This window comes from Hemicordylus capensis, chromosome 2, assembly GCF_027244095.1.
Source record: "Hemicordylus capensis ecotype Gifberg chromosome 2, rHemCap1.1.pri, whole genome shotgun sequence".
NCBI lineage: Eukaryota > Metazoa > Chordata > Lepidosauria > Squamata > Cordylidae > Hemicordylus > Hemicordylus capensis.
Window position 1 is genome coordinate 29,005,026 of NC_069658.1, and position 13,819 is coordinate 29,018,844.

The following is a 13,819-nucleotide window of genomic DNA, read 5'->3' on the forward strand; positions in this document are numbered from 1 at the left end:
TTATTGGTTTGTTATTTCTCTGTTTAAACCACACTAGGAGTAGAGAAAGGGCATTCCCCCTTGGATCATGCTTTCTCTATCTGATTCCCCTTTGATCATCTCCAGTTTCATTTTCTCACCTGGAGAGAGAGACTTCATTCTTCTACCTTCACCTCTTCCTGTTTGTAGCTAGCAATTAGGCATGTTGGCCTTAATCTATCTCCCTGATGGATTTCCTAAATAAACCACTTTATTTAGAACTTTAACTCCATGTCTCCAGACAATATTAATTAGCAGTGCTCCCTTACCGGTGTACTTCTGCTGCAGCTGAGGTAGATAAAGAAATCTCCCCTGAAAGCTCTCTGCCATTAAGAGCTTTGGAACTAATTATGGCTAATTAGAACAAGGCAGATGACATTTGCTAACAGAAACAAGTCCAGAGGCTCTTGCTGAAAACCGATTTCCTGAGCTAAGAATGTAACAACAGGCCGTTCTGACACTTCCCAGCTGCAATTTGATCCTTGCCATCTGCAGACTTAAGAGAGGGAAAGAGTTTGCATTTGGGAACATAGCAGGTATTGAATGGAGGGGGAAGTTATTGTGCATTAATTGCGAGGTTGAACCAAAGAATGGGTTAGATTCTCAGTCAGCTGCAGTCTTCAGATCTTCTAAGATCTAACCTTCTAAGACACATGTTAAGATCAATTTTAATGGGTGTGATGTTGTTACATTCCAAGGGCATTTGAAATTTAATATCTCCCTTATTCAAAGAACCAAAAGCCAATAAGGAAATTTAATGGACTGCTCACAAGAGCTCACCACTTTAAGAAGCAGAGTTAATGGTCTCTTAGGCCATTTCATTGCACTGCTAGACGCCAGATGAAAGCTGCCTAAAATCACCCAAGTGTAAATATCCAATTAGTCCCTAGGCTCACAGTATTGTATATTGTTGAATCACATTTTAAATCAGTTACTGCATGGGGAGGGTGTGAGAGGACGAGATGTCCTGTGGTTTCATTTCCCCCACTTCTTCTCTTCCTCAACTTTCCTTTCTTCAGCTGTCCCATTCTATGAAGCAGAGACTAGGTTACTTACTAAGGTATATACCCCCTGTCCACCTTGGCATTCAAAGTGGTTTGCAATTCTAAAATATTGGCTGACATCCAGACAAACACAGCATTGTTGCTGTGTGCGGGGTGGGTGGGTGATTTCTGTTGCTCTCCCCCTCCCCATTGTGCCCTTCCTGAAAATATGTCCCTGAGGGTCATGCAGCCTTCAGGGACATTTTTATGGGAGACAGTGGTCTTCCGAGGGAAGGGAAGATCAATGAAAATTGCCCCTCCCTGTAGCACTGGAGCAGCATTAGCAGCATGGTCACTGTCTTCATCTGGATATTCGCCAATAACTCAGCAACAAACATTACATCAGATGAAACAGTTGTGTCTCAAGTCGGACTGTGTAATGGGGATTTCTGATAGCAGAAATCTGAGCCCCCCCCACCAGGAGTCATCAGAACACTGGGCAAGTGCCTTGGGTAGTGTGGCAGTGGTGGGGGCCCTTTAAGTGCTCACCCAGTACTAGCACAGGGACAGCTGGGCAGCGTAGCAAGTCTCGAGAGCTTCTGGGGATAGGCAGGCAGGGAGTGATGCAAGGCAGCCTCAGAAGCCCATGCGGCTGCTGGGAGAAAAGGAAACAGAGGATAGTTCCCTGTCCTGATGTACTCACAGTCAGGGGCAATGCTAGAACAACTAGTTTGGGGAGCAAAGGGGTGGCAAAGAACACTATTAGGAGAGCAAGAATTTTGCTATACATTAAATATTTATTGAGGTAGCATAAGTCATGTTGTTAGTTTATCTTATTAATGAAGCTTGCTTGACATTTAAAAACTTATTCAGAAAGTGGGCCAGATTCCTCTTAGAAAACACTGTCTTTTCCGGTTAGGCCAAACCTTCCAGCCTGCTTTCCTGATTAGTTTTCTTTTCCCACCCAAAGCCACATGGCAGGAAAGATTGGAGGTGGGGAAAGAGGTCACTACCAGGCCACCTGAAATCTGCAAGGAAGTGGACACCAAGGTTGAGCCAGGCCAACCCCTTAGCTTCCTTCTGGCCAGGAAAGAAGTTAAGGGGTTGGCCTGGCTCCTAGGAGGCTGGAGGAGTCTACACTGGCTTCTGCTGCTTATTCTAGGGTTGAGTGAAAGAGCGAGGCCAGGTTCAGACATAGAATGGAACCGCGGGTTCAGTGGCGTTCTCCCATCCATGTTCAGAATTTGGGGAGAGGCAGGGAAGCTGGCTGTGCAGATTTCCTTCTTAACAGAAGGACAGCCCACACAGCCAATTGGGCCGGAGTGAGGGAGGAGCTTCCTCCCTCATCTCCGGTCCCATTGGCCCTAAACTGCGGTGCCAGTGTTTGTATGCAACACTGGCACTGCAAAACCAGAGTTAGGGGCGGCAAAATTCCACTCTGACCACAGAGTGGAGTTTAGAGAGGGAAAATTCCACTCTGACCACAGAGTAGAGTTTAGAGAGTTTAGAGTCCCTTTTGGCCCTTAACTTCTGTTTGTCGTGTTCTGAAACTGGAAGTTAAGGAGGCTTCAGAAACCGGAGGTTAGGGGACCTCCAGTTTCATATTTTATCTGAATCCAGCCTGAGTGGGGCTTCTTTAACCAATAGAGGCCTTAAAAAAAATAATTCAAGCTAAAGGACTATGCTGTACTATCATATGACTTTGCGATATAGTTCAAATCTGGTGGATGGGGAAGCGAGAAATATTTGGGGGGGCATTGGGGAGTGCCTGCTCCCTCTTACTATGCCTTGGAGCCATCCCTATTCACAGCCTAAAAAACACAAGGAAGATAACAGCCACTGGGGGGCATGCTATGCTAGGATGGACAGAAAGAGGAAAAATTCTGCTCGTCTGCCCACCCCTCTTTTAAAGGTATCCCAGATCTTACCCTGGCTAATGGTCAGCCTGGCCTTAATGGGGGGTGGGGGGAAGAAAAACTATTCACTTTCATTTCTTTCATGAACATTTCTTCATAGCTGAATTTCAGCACTTTGCAGTTTAGGAAGCCAAGTGTTGATTTACAATGTGGTTTTATTCTTTCAAGCCACTCAAGAAGTTACGGGAACAGGCTGTTTGGATCCCCAGAGGTGATGAGATGGGTGAGGATTAACATTCCTCTGTATTGCTCAAGGCCTTTCTGCTAAAGAAGAAGCAAAACAGCCAGGCAGGGTCAGTCTCCAGAAGTTTTGAGACAGACAGACAGACGGACAACGGCTCTTTGTGGTTCTGAATCGTATTTGTGTCCCAAAGGAGAGAGATTCTTTTCACTCCCAGATGCTGCATACTGACTATATCTCCAAAACATGAAGGTAAGGCAATCATTTGAGCCAATGCCTATGTAGGAAATGAATGCTAAAGAAATATGTATTTATACAGGGCAGAAAATCTGAATGTGGAGGCAGTATGCAAAAATGTAGGCATTTTGATGATGTCGGGAGCAAGAACTGGAATGTATGCATTGAAAGTCAGCAGTGTTGGTGCAGCTGTAGCATCTGCTTGCAGCAGAGTTCTCCAGCCTGATGAAGATTTGGGAAATCAGACCAAATATCAGCCAAACATATGCACACAATTTATTCTAATCAATAAAACAAAAGCAAGTCTGAGATGTTTACCCTCCTCCCTTTTTCTTTTTAGGCACTGGAAATTTTCATTCTGGTAGAAATTGTGGGCTCCTTTCCTGCTTTTTCAAGGCAAGTAGTTTCTTGACTTTTGTAAGGGGGAAGAAAAAGCTTTATGTGTTTAATCAGCACACATTTTCACCTTATCCAAGGGCAGGGCCAGGGTGGCGAGTATTTTCCAGGTATGTGGATAGGCTGAGAATTCATAGGGATCCACTTTGTTTTTCTAGCTTGCCAACATTTTTCTGGTAGGGCTCCTGTGCATTTACAGTTGCCCAACAGGCAGAAATTCAACAGGTGAAACTAAAAAAAACAGGTGCACAGACGCATGGGGGTGGGTGGGGAACAAGCTGAATTTCTGCTTCTTGGGCAGTTGTTAAAGAACCCTGCAGTGAGGGTGGGGCAACTATTTATTTATTTGTTTGTTTGTTTATTTATTTATTTATTTTATATACCGCCTAATATATACTGCCTAATAGGAGAGGAGAGCTGGTCTTGTGGTAGCAAGCATGACTTGTCCCCATAGCTAAGCAGGGTCTGCCCTGGTTGCATATGAATGGGAGACTTGATGTGTGAGCACTGCAAGATATTCCCCTCAGGGGATGAAGCTGCTCTGGGAAGAGCAGAAGGTTTCAAGTTCCCTCCCTGGCTTCTCTAAGATAGGGCTGAGAGAGATTCCTGCCTGCAACCTTGGAGAAGCCACTGCCAGTCTGTGAAGACAATACTGAGCTAGATAGACCAATGGTCTGACTCAGTATATGGCAGTTTCCTATGTTCCTATCAAAATCTCTAGGAAGTGTACAGAATTAAAATGTAACAGAAAATATAAAACATAACAGAAAATATAAAACATTTAAAATTCATAAAAAGATCAACATCATACTAGATAAAACCACATTAAAATTAAAAAATTTGGTATGATTCTATGTATACTCTATATATGATTCCCATGAAAGGCTTCTTTCATATGAATTAAACATTATGGAGAAACTACTTCCATGGCACTTCTTGTTAGCATACAAAGTGCTTGCAAATTGCTGACTCCTATATCCTCGCAACTTGATGAGATGTGCCAGGACTGCCACTTGGCTGCTGTACTAAGCACTACAGAGCATGAACGAAAAGAGATGATGGACATTGTAGCTCCGTGTTTAGAGCTCCCGTTTTTCCTGGAGCAGCAGTACCGGGGAAGGATGTGCCCATGTAATTTCCACTATCTAAATTGCCCCCATTAACCCCAATACAATGCTGCTATCTGGATTTTATTCCTCTCTGCTAAGCTAGCAGCAGTATTGGGGCGATTTAGATCAGGAAAACAGCACAGAAAGAAACCCCACTGCTCTCCGCTCTGATAAGAAACAGAGCCTCTGGGGACATAGGCATTCAGAGTGGTGGCAAGGCGAGCAGTCGCCCCTTCGGATCTGAGCTAGTCCCACCGAATTCAATGGGGATCACTCCCATATACAGTTGGTATAGGAAAGAATCACCCCCTTTGATAGACCTTAAATTCTGGTTCCCTTACATCCTGAAATGAAAACACAAAGAAAATTCCCTTCACCAGCTGTACTTACCCAATGCAACCTATAACATCCAACTGAAAAACATCACAATTACAGTCCAGAAAAAGTGTCAGAAACAAAAAACAAGAATTACTGAGATTGAAAAAGGATCATCCCCCCAATGTCAATATTCTGTTGAACCACCTTTTGCTTTAATAACAGCCTTGAGTCTGTTGGGATACTTCTCTATCAACCTTGCACATCTAGACGGAGCAATATTTGCCCACGCCTCCATACAGAACTGTTCAAGTTCGGTCACATTGGATGGTAGGTGTTGGTGGACTGCTATCTTCAAATCTCCCCACAGATTTTCTATGGGATTTAGGTCTGGGCTCTGACTGGGCCACATGAGGATGTTCACTTTTTTCTCCTTCAGCCACTGTGTGGTCAATTTTGCTGTGTGCTTCGGATCGTTGTCATGTTGAAAGGTGAATCTTCTGCCCATCCTCAACTGTCTGGCAGAGGGTAGCAGGTTTTCTTCCAGAATCTGACGGTATTTTGCCCCATCCATTTTTCCTTCTACCCTAATGAGAGCCCCAGTCCCTGAGGCAGAGAAACACCCTCACAACAGGATGCTGCCACCTCCATGCTTCACTGTAGGTATGGTGTGTTGTGGATGGTGAGCTGCGTTGAATTTACGCCAGGTGTACTGTTTGGTGTTGAGGCCAAATAGTTCAATCTTGGTCTCATCTGACCATAAGACATTTTTCCATTTGGCATCAGAATCTTCAAGGTGCCTTCTGGCAAAGCTCAAACGAGCTTTAATGTGGCCTTTCTTGAGAAGTGGCTTTCTCCTTGCGACCCTCCCGAACAAGCCACATCTGTGGAGCGCTCGTGAAATTGTTGTCACATGCACAGAACAACCACTCTTTGCCATGAAGTCCTTTAACTCCTTCAGAGTGGCCATTGGCCTCTTGGTAACCTCTCTTACCAGTTTCCTCCTTGCTCTTCCATCCAGTTTGGAGGGCCGACCGGATCCAGGGAGGATAGCTGTCCACCAACACCTACCATCCAATGTGACTGAACTTGAACAGTTTTGTATGGAGGAGTGGGCAAATATTGCTCCGTCTAGATGTGCAAGGTTGATAGAGAAGTGTCCCAACAGACTCAAGGCTGTTATTAAAGCAAAAGGTGGTTCAACAGAATATTGACATGGGGTGTGTGTGTGATCCTTTTTCAATCTCAGTAATTCTTGTTTTTGTTTCTGACACTTTTTCTGGACTGTAATTGTGATGTTTTTCAGTTGGATGTTATAGGTTGCATTGGGTAAGTACAGCTGGTGAAGGGAATTTTCTTTGTGTTTTCATTTCAGGATGTAAGGGAACCAGAATTTAAGGTCTATCAAAGGGGGTGATTCTTTCCTATACCCACTGTAAGTGCCTACAGCATTATGGCTTTTGCTCCCCGCTGGAAAAAGTCCTGCAGACACCCATGCCCTGAGACTGCTTTAGGGTAAAGTAAAAAGTTGAGAGTTCCTGACACATAACTCTTGCATCCTTCAGTCTGGCTTGGTCCAGAGTGCCACTGAACTCCATTGGATTTGGTTCTGAGTAAGCAAGGGAGGAGAGCTGGTCTTATGAAAGCAAGCATGACTTGTCCCCTTAGCTAAGCAGGGTCTGCCCTGGTTGCATATGAATGGGAGACTTGATGTGTGAGCACTGCAAGATATTCCCCTCAAGAGATGGAGCCGCTCTGGGAAGAGCATCAGAAGGTTCCAAGTTCCCTCCCTGGCACCTCCAAGATAGGGCTGAGAGAGATTCCTGCCTGCAACCTTGAAGAAGCCGCTGTCAGTCTGTGACGACAATATTGAGCTAGATAGACCAATGGCCTGACTCAGTATATGGCAGCTTCCTATCTTCTTATGACTCATGCTGCCTGCTTTTCAACACCAGCTAATCTCTCCCCCCCACCCCACCCCACCCCACCCCACACCTTCCTTGCAGGGGAGCTGCACTGACCATCAGGGCCAGTATCAGGGGTTGGCATTGTTAGGCAACTGCCAAGTGTCTAAGCCAGGCCTGCGCAACTTAGGCCACCTGTCTGTTTTGGGGCTACAACTCCCATAATCCTCAGCCACAGAGGCCCATGGCCAGGGCTTATGGGAGTTGTAGGCCAACATCTGCAGGAGGGCAGAAGTTGAGCAACCCTGGTCTAAGCTCTCAGAAAGGCCCACTACTGATCCCATTCCCAGAGGCCACCTTTGGGCCCATCCAGGTAGCAAGCGGACCACAAGTGGCAGTTGCTGCAGGTCCCTTTGAAATCTGGAGCCAGCCCTACTGCTTATTCCCACTGTTGTTGTTTCCCATTTCTGGTAGCTTCAAAAAGAGTTCTCAAGACTCATTTATTTAAGCAAGCCTTCGGCCAGCTGCAAGTTTGTTTTCTGAGGGGGTTGTTCAAAAAGCTCGTATTCTGACCTATATGAACAATTCAGATCTATGTATTTTGGTTTTCATCTTTCAATGCAATCCCCCTTGCCTGAAATACAATTGTTCCACCTGGGATGTAGTGCCTCTATCCCTCCAGGGTGTGTGTGTGGATTCTTTGTCCCAGCCACCCATCAAAAGAGTCGTGACCTCAGAATCACATGAAATTTTTGTCCCATGAAGGTGCCCCTTCATTCGGGGAAACAAATAAAAGTCATTAGGGAAAAGGTCTGGGGAGCAGGGCGGGTGTTCGAGTAGTTTGAAGCCTGCATTGTGAATGGCAGCCATTGCAACATGGGAAGTGTGGCTTGGTGCATTGTCTTGAAGGAAAAGCATGCCTTGTCGCAACTTCCCATGTCTCTTCTGCTTGATTGCCACACAAAGTTGCCATGGACCAGTAATTGTGGTGCCCGGGTGTAACTATAATAGGGCAAGGGGAGACAGTTGTCTGTGGGCACACTGCCTTGCCCCCTCCCCCCCCGAGGCAAGTCACATGACTGACTCCCCCAGCTGTACACCCACCTGGGCTTCCTTCAGTTGTATTCATCCTCTGAAAATGATGTGAGTGTTAAGACCTGGAGCTACCAGAACAGCATGTCTTTCTCTAGTACCATTACATGACTTGCATCGTCCACAATTTACAAAACCTTAAAAAAAAAAAAAAAGGATTTATTAACTTCATGAGCTGAGCTTCAGTGAGGTGGGGGGCATTTTAAAATCTTGTCTCTGGGCCCACTCCAACCTTGCTACGCCCCTGTTGTGGTGCTATGGTCCAGATAATCAACCATGAGGACACCCTCAGCATCCCAGAAAATTGAAGCAATCACTTTGCCTGCTAATGCCACAGCAAAGAACTTGGGTGATGATGATGAGATATGCTTCCACACCATGCTTTGCTTTTGGTCTCAGGATCAAAGTGATGGATGCCCATTTCATCCATTGTCATGATCTGGGCCCAAATGTTTGTTGGATCTTGATGCAACATGTCTAAATTGGATGCTGATGTCTGCAAATGACATGCCTTTTGTTGCTCTGTCAACATTCGTGGCACCCATCTGGCACTCATTTTCTTCATCTTCAAGTTGTCTGTCAAGATGGAATGGGTGCAACCAGTTGAGATGCCCACAGAGTCAGCAATTGTCTTGACTGTCATTCTTCTGTTCAGGAGCGGAGCCAGCCGAGCGGTGGCCTGCGTCCAGCCCCGTTCGGCGGCCCCAATATGCCCGTGCGCGTTATATCACGCACATGGGGCATGGCTCGGACTCTGTAGGAGCCCAGAGAGCCAACTCCCCCCTCCCATGCCTGGAAGGGAAATACGTTCTATTGGGCAGTCAGAGCTGCTGAAATAACTGGCAAAGGGATTGCCCGGGCTCTCGGTGACCTGGGCGTGGGAGGGGAGAGTTCGCTCTGGGCTCCTATGGAGCCCGAGCCACGGCTTTTCACCATTGGCTGCCTGGGTTCTTTGAACCCTTTCGCCCAATGGTGGCTCTACTTCTGCTTCTGTTCCGCATCATGAGAGCTCATGCACACTGTTGATGCTTTCCTGTATGATGGATGTTGAGGGCCATCCTGTGTGTTCTCCATTAGGGGTGTGCGAGCTGGCTTGATTCAAACCATGGTTCATATCGAACCGAACTGGTTCTGGCGGTCTGAGTTCGAACCAGACCAGCCACCCAAAGTGGGGTGCTGGTCCAAGTTTGAACTGGACCAGCCCAAGTTCGTGAGCCAGTTCAGGGATACTTGTAAAGGGGAATCCTTGAATATTCCCCTTTACAACTAAAGGGGGCATCCCTAATCTCTATGCTAAAGGTGCAGGGGCAAGGGTGGAGACAGAGAGTGGCCTCCATACCTTTAGAGGAGGCCATGGTGCAGGTGGCGGAGAACAATTGGAGATGACAGGGGTGGTGGCATAGATGCCTCCAAGTCCCCTGCTGGCCTCCTGAATGACAGCCCAGGCCAGCTGCGGCCCAGTTCAGGACTGCACAAATGTGTGGACATTTTAGTGAGCTCCACACATGCACGTAGGCCATTTGCTTCACCCTGTGATTTGTGTGGTGATGTAAATGGCCTGTGCACATGCGTGGAGGTAACAAACGTGGCCTCTGTGCATGTGCACTGGGCCTTAACCAGGCTGCAGTCAGCCCGGGCTGTCATTCAGGAGGCTGGCGGGGGGCTTGGAGGAGCTTCCACTGCTGACTGACACTGCCTCTGATGGTTCTCCACTGCCTCTGTTGTGGCCTTCTCTAAAGGTATGGAGGCCGCTTTCTCTCTCCATCCGAGCCACGCGCCCTTAGCACAGAGATTAGAGATGTCCCCTTTCCTTGTAAAGGGGAATCCTCAAGGATTCCTCTTTATAAGTACCCCTGAACTGGCCCAAGAACCAGTTCATCCCAGTTCGATTGCCAAACTGGACTGGACCCAGTTTGGCCGAGCCCAAACTGAGCCCAAACTGGACTGGGCCGGGTCGGTTCAAATCTGGTCTGCATTTGAACTGAACTGGCAAAACCAGTTCCATGCACATCCATATTCTCCATCTTCACATGATTCTCTGCCACACCTGCTGCATATCGGCATGAACCTCCTCTGGGGACATGCCCTTCAGGGATAGGTATTTTATCACTACCCAGATTTCAGATTTTTCCATTTTTCTCAAATTCACCGACTTGCCTCAAAAGACCATGTGCAACAAAAAACCTGTTGTGCACAAGAAGATGATATTTGGTGCCATAACATGCAAGCAAAAAAAAAAAAAAAAAAAAGAGGTATCCTATCTACAGAAAAAAATATTGTACCCTGTGGTTGAATACATGTGGACTTTTGAAGAATGTGGACTTTTTGAACAACCCTCGTATTGTAGTTATTGCTGTTGTACATTTTAAATTTTTAACTGTTTTAATGCTGGGTTTTTAACTGGAGTTTAATTGTTTTGTTTTTTGTAAACTGCAATGGGACATTTGTGTATGGAGGTATAAAAATGGAGGTGCATGGAGGTATAAAAATGTAATCCATAAATAAATAAACACTGGCTGGCATCTGGACGAACGTGGCACCAGTTCAAGGATGTTGTGCTAGCTAGTTCCACAAACTTGGGAGCTGTGATCCAGACTAGTGATGCACTGGGGCGACGGGTTGTCTATGCGCAACAGATGCTCCCAGGTCAGCATTAGAGAACCAACAATTTGAAATGTTCTCTTTGCCCATTTGGCTGCTGGCTGCTTCCCTTCTCCATCTGCTCTAGTTCTTAAGAGTCGCATCATGCAGTTACACACGGGAAAGGGAGATGAGCAGACTCTCTATTGCAGCTTTTCAGCAGGGGAGGAAACGCCTAAGCGTTTCTCCCAAGTAAGCGTTAGGATTTTAGCCTAAAATATTGTAGCATGAGGCTGGTTTGGATCTGGCAGCCCTGATTAGGAAGCAAGATAATGCTTGTTCCAGGCCACCCAGTACACATGGGATTCCTCAATCCTGCCTTTCCACTGAGGAAGAGGGCAATCTTGTTTTCCAGAAGCAAACTGGAAGTCTGCATTGTATTACTCTAAGTCTACTTCGAAATCAGCAAGCCCCTTTCAAAGGCTGACCTCCTGTGAGTTTTCAAACGTTGCAATCCATAACAATGTTTTTCCTTCTCCCTGGATGTGAAACACAACATCAAACAGTCCTTCTCCAGTCCATTGCAGATGGAATCCATTTGGTCCCTGGTCAGAATGTGACGGCTGCACTAAGACTCAGGTACAACATCATATAAACATTTCCCATCTGTGTACTAGCTGGAGTCTCCTGTATTTCAAGCACAGTACGGATGAGGCTGTAGCTCTGTGGCAGAGCATCTGCTTTGCAGGCAGAAAGTCCCAAGTTCAGTCCCTGGCATCTCTAGGAAAGGCTGGGAAAGACTCCTGCCTGCAATCTTGGAGAAGCCGCTGCCAGTCAGTGTAGACAATACTGAGCTAGATGGACCAATTGTCTGACTCGGTATGAGGCAGCTCCCTCTGTTCCTAAACTAATACATTTGGTTGAGTGCATTTATGCTGACAAAAATGCTAAGTGGGCCCTTGATGGTACATTTGATGGCATGGCTGTAAATAGATCGTTTTATATATTTGTGGTTCTGGTCACCATATCTCAAAAAGGACATTATAGAACTGGAGAAGGTGTGGAAGAGGGCAACCAAGATGACTGCTGATGAGGACAACCAACCCAGAGCACTTTCCTTATGAAGCAAGGCTACAAAACCTGGGGCTTTTTAGTTTAGAAAAAAGATGACTGAGGGGAGACATGACAGAGGTCTATAAAATTATACATGGTGTGCAGAGTGGATAGAGAGAAAATGCTCTCCCCCTCTCATAACACTAGAACTAGGATCATCCTATGAAACTGATTGCCAAGAAATTTAGGGCTGACACTTTTCACACAACACATAATTAACCTATGGAATTCTCTTCCACAAGATGTGGTGACAGCCACCAGCCTGGATGGCCTTAAGAAGGGCTTAGATAAATCCATGGACAAGTCTATCAATGGCTACTAGTCTGAGGCATCTAGAGGCATCTAGTGGGCCACTGTGTGAAACAGGATGTTGGACTACATAGGCCTTGGGACTGTTCCAGCAGGGCTGTTCTTATGGTTGCTTCCACTCTGGAATAGAGATGTGCAGAACGTTCAGCGGCTGGAACGTTCTAACTTGAAATGGGTTTTTTCAAGTGTTCCGAGTTCAGAACAGAATGACCCGTTTTGAGTCACAATGTTCCGAGCATTCAGAGCACTATTATGGAATCCAAAACAGTGCACTTCTGGCCTCTGCACATGCGCGGCGACCATTTGCATGGTCAGCACCACCATGCAAATGGCCACAGCGCATGCACAGAGGCCAGAAGCATGCTGCTTTGGATTCCAAAATGGCCCTCGGGACGTTCTGAGACAGAATGGGGTTGTTCCATCAGAACAACCAGCTCCATCGGTTGTTCTGACAGAACATTCCATGGATTTAGCATTCCGTTCTGAGCTCGGAACAGAATGCTAAATCTGTTTCGTGCACCATCCTCACTCTGGAAACCTTTAGTCCTGCTGAGGATTTGTTTTTCTGTCACTAGCTGGAAATGGCATTAAAATGGAGAATCCACACAGATTGTAAATCTAGCACGATATTACCCGGCAATGCCCTTCCGGTGGCCATGGCCAACTACAACCCTCACTTAAAATGAACTGAGCAAACCAAATTGTTGTTTTTCACGTGCAGGCAAAGTTTCCAAATGGAAGTGCCTGATTGTTTTTTAACAGTAGCCCTCAAATTATTTCCATGTTTATATTCCTCATTGGTTACTTTTAGTGGGTGAAATGGTTTTGGTTTCAGAAAGAACCAATGCGAGCCTTCTTACATTTTTTAAAAATGTACTAGTTACTAACCTTTATTCTAAGTAACCACTAACATATACAAGTAAGTTAGTTGTTACTTAGAGCAAAGGTTCTTGGGATACATGAACAGTCCCCCCCCCCCGTGACTTGACTAAAGAAACTGAGTGAGGATTATAAACTGTCTTTCACACCCAAATTCAGTAGTTCAGGCACTGCCTCACACTGTAAAGTACAGGTGGGTAGAATTGCCAAATTTTTAATCCACTTCTACTGCTGTTTCTTTAACAGCAGCTTGCTGGAAAGGAGATTGGAAAGGAAATTGGTTTGGACAGGAGATCGGCCTGCACTGCGTTGGGCATCGTGGGCTGGAGTGACTCTCCCTGCCTTAAAGGCAGGGAGAGCTGCTTCAACCCTGCTGCCAGTGCAGCGCGGGCCGATCTCTCTCCTAAACGGGGCGGCGCGGCCATATTTGGGAGGGAGATCGATCAGCCCCCCTGCATTGGCAGTGAGACCAGGAGCAGCTCTCCCTGCCTTTAAGGCAGGGAGAGTCACTCTGGCTGTGCTGCCAACGCAGCGCGGGCCGATTTTGGCTCCAAACAGGGCCGCAAGGCCCTGTTCGGGACCGAAATAACGCCCTCTGCATCTGACATCAGACGTGGGTGGCATGTTTGGGGCCGCGCTTGCGGTCCCTGATTGGTGGCAGCCCGGGTTCTCTGAACCCATTTGCCCAATGATGCCTCTGCCCCTGGATCAAGCTGCTGTTAAAGAGACAGAAGCAGGCTAAAGGTTGATAAGAAGAAAGAGATCACATTCTATTCCTAGCGCCGTC

General features: G+C 46.5%; 1 protein-coding gene across 2 annotated transcripts in view; it reads left to right on the forward strand.

The window, feature by feature from the left end:
* Nucleotides 1–420: 420 nt before the first annotated feature.
* Nucleotides 421–13,819, forward strand: part of C7 (complement C7) — a 54,494-nt gene continuing 41,095 nt past the window's right edge. Inside the window, exons 1-4 of one of the 2 annotated variants that reach the window (XM_053289758.1) lie at nt 421–554; nt 3,086–3,350; nt 3,676–3,731; nt 11,298–11,370. In XM_053289758.1, the coding sequence (XP_053145733.1) occupies nt 3,345–3,350; nt 3,676–3,731; nt 11,298–11,370 (135 nt within the window). In that variant the 5' untranslated portion in view covers nt 421–554; nt 3,086–3,344. Of the gene's footprint in view, nt 555–2,897; nt 2,914–3,085; nt 3,351–3,675; nt 3,732–11,297; nt 11,371–13,819 lie in introns of those variants that run through there. The other variant, XM_053289759.1, reaches the window with a different exon arrangement.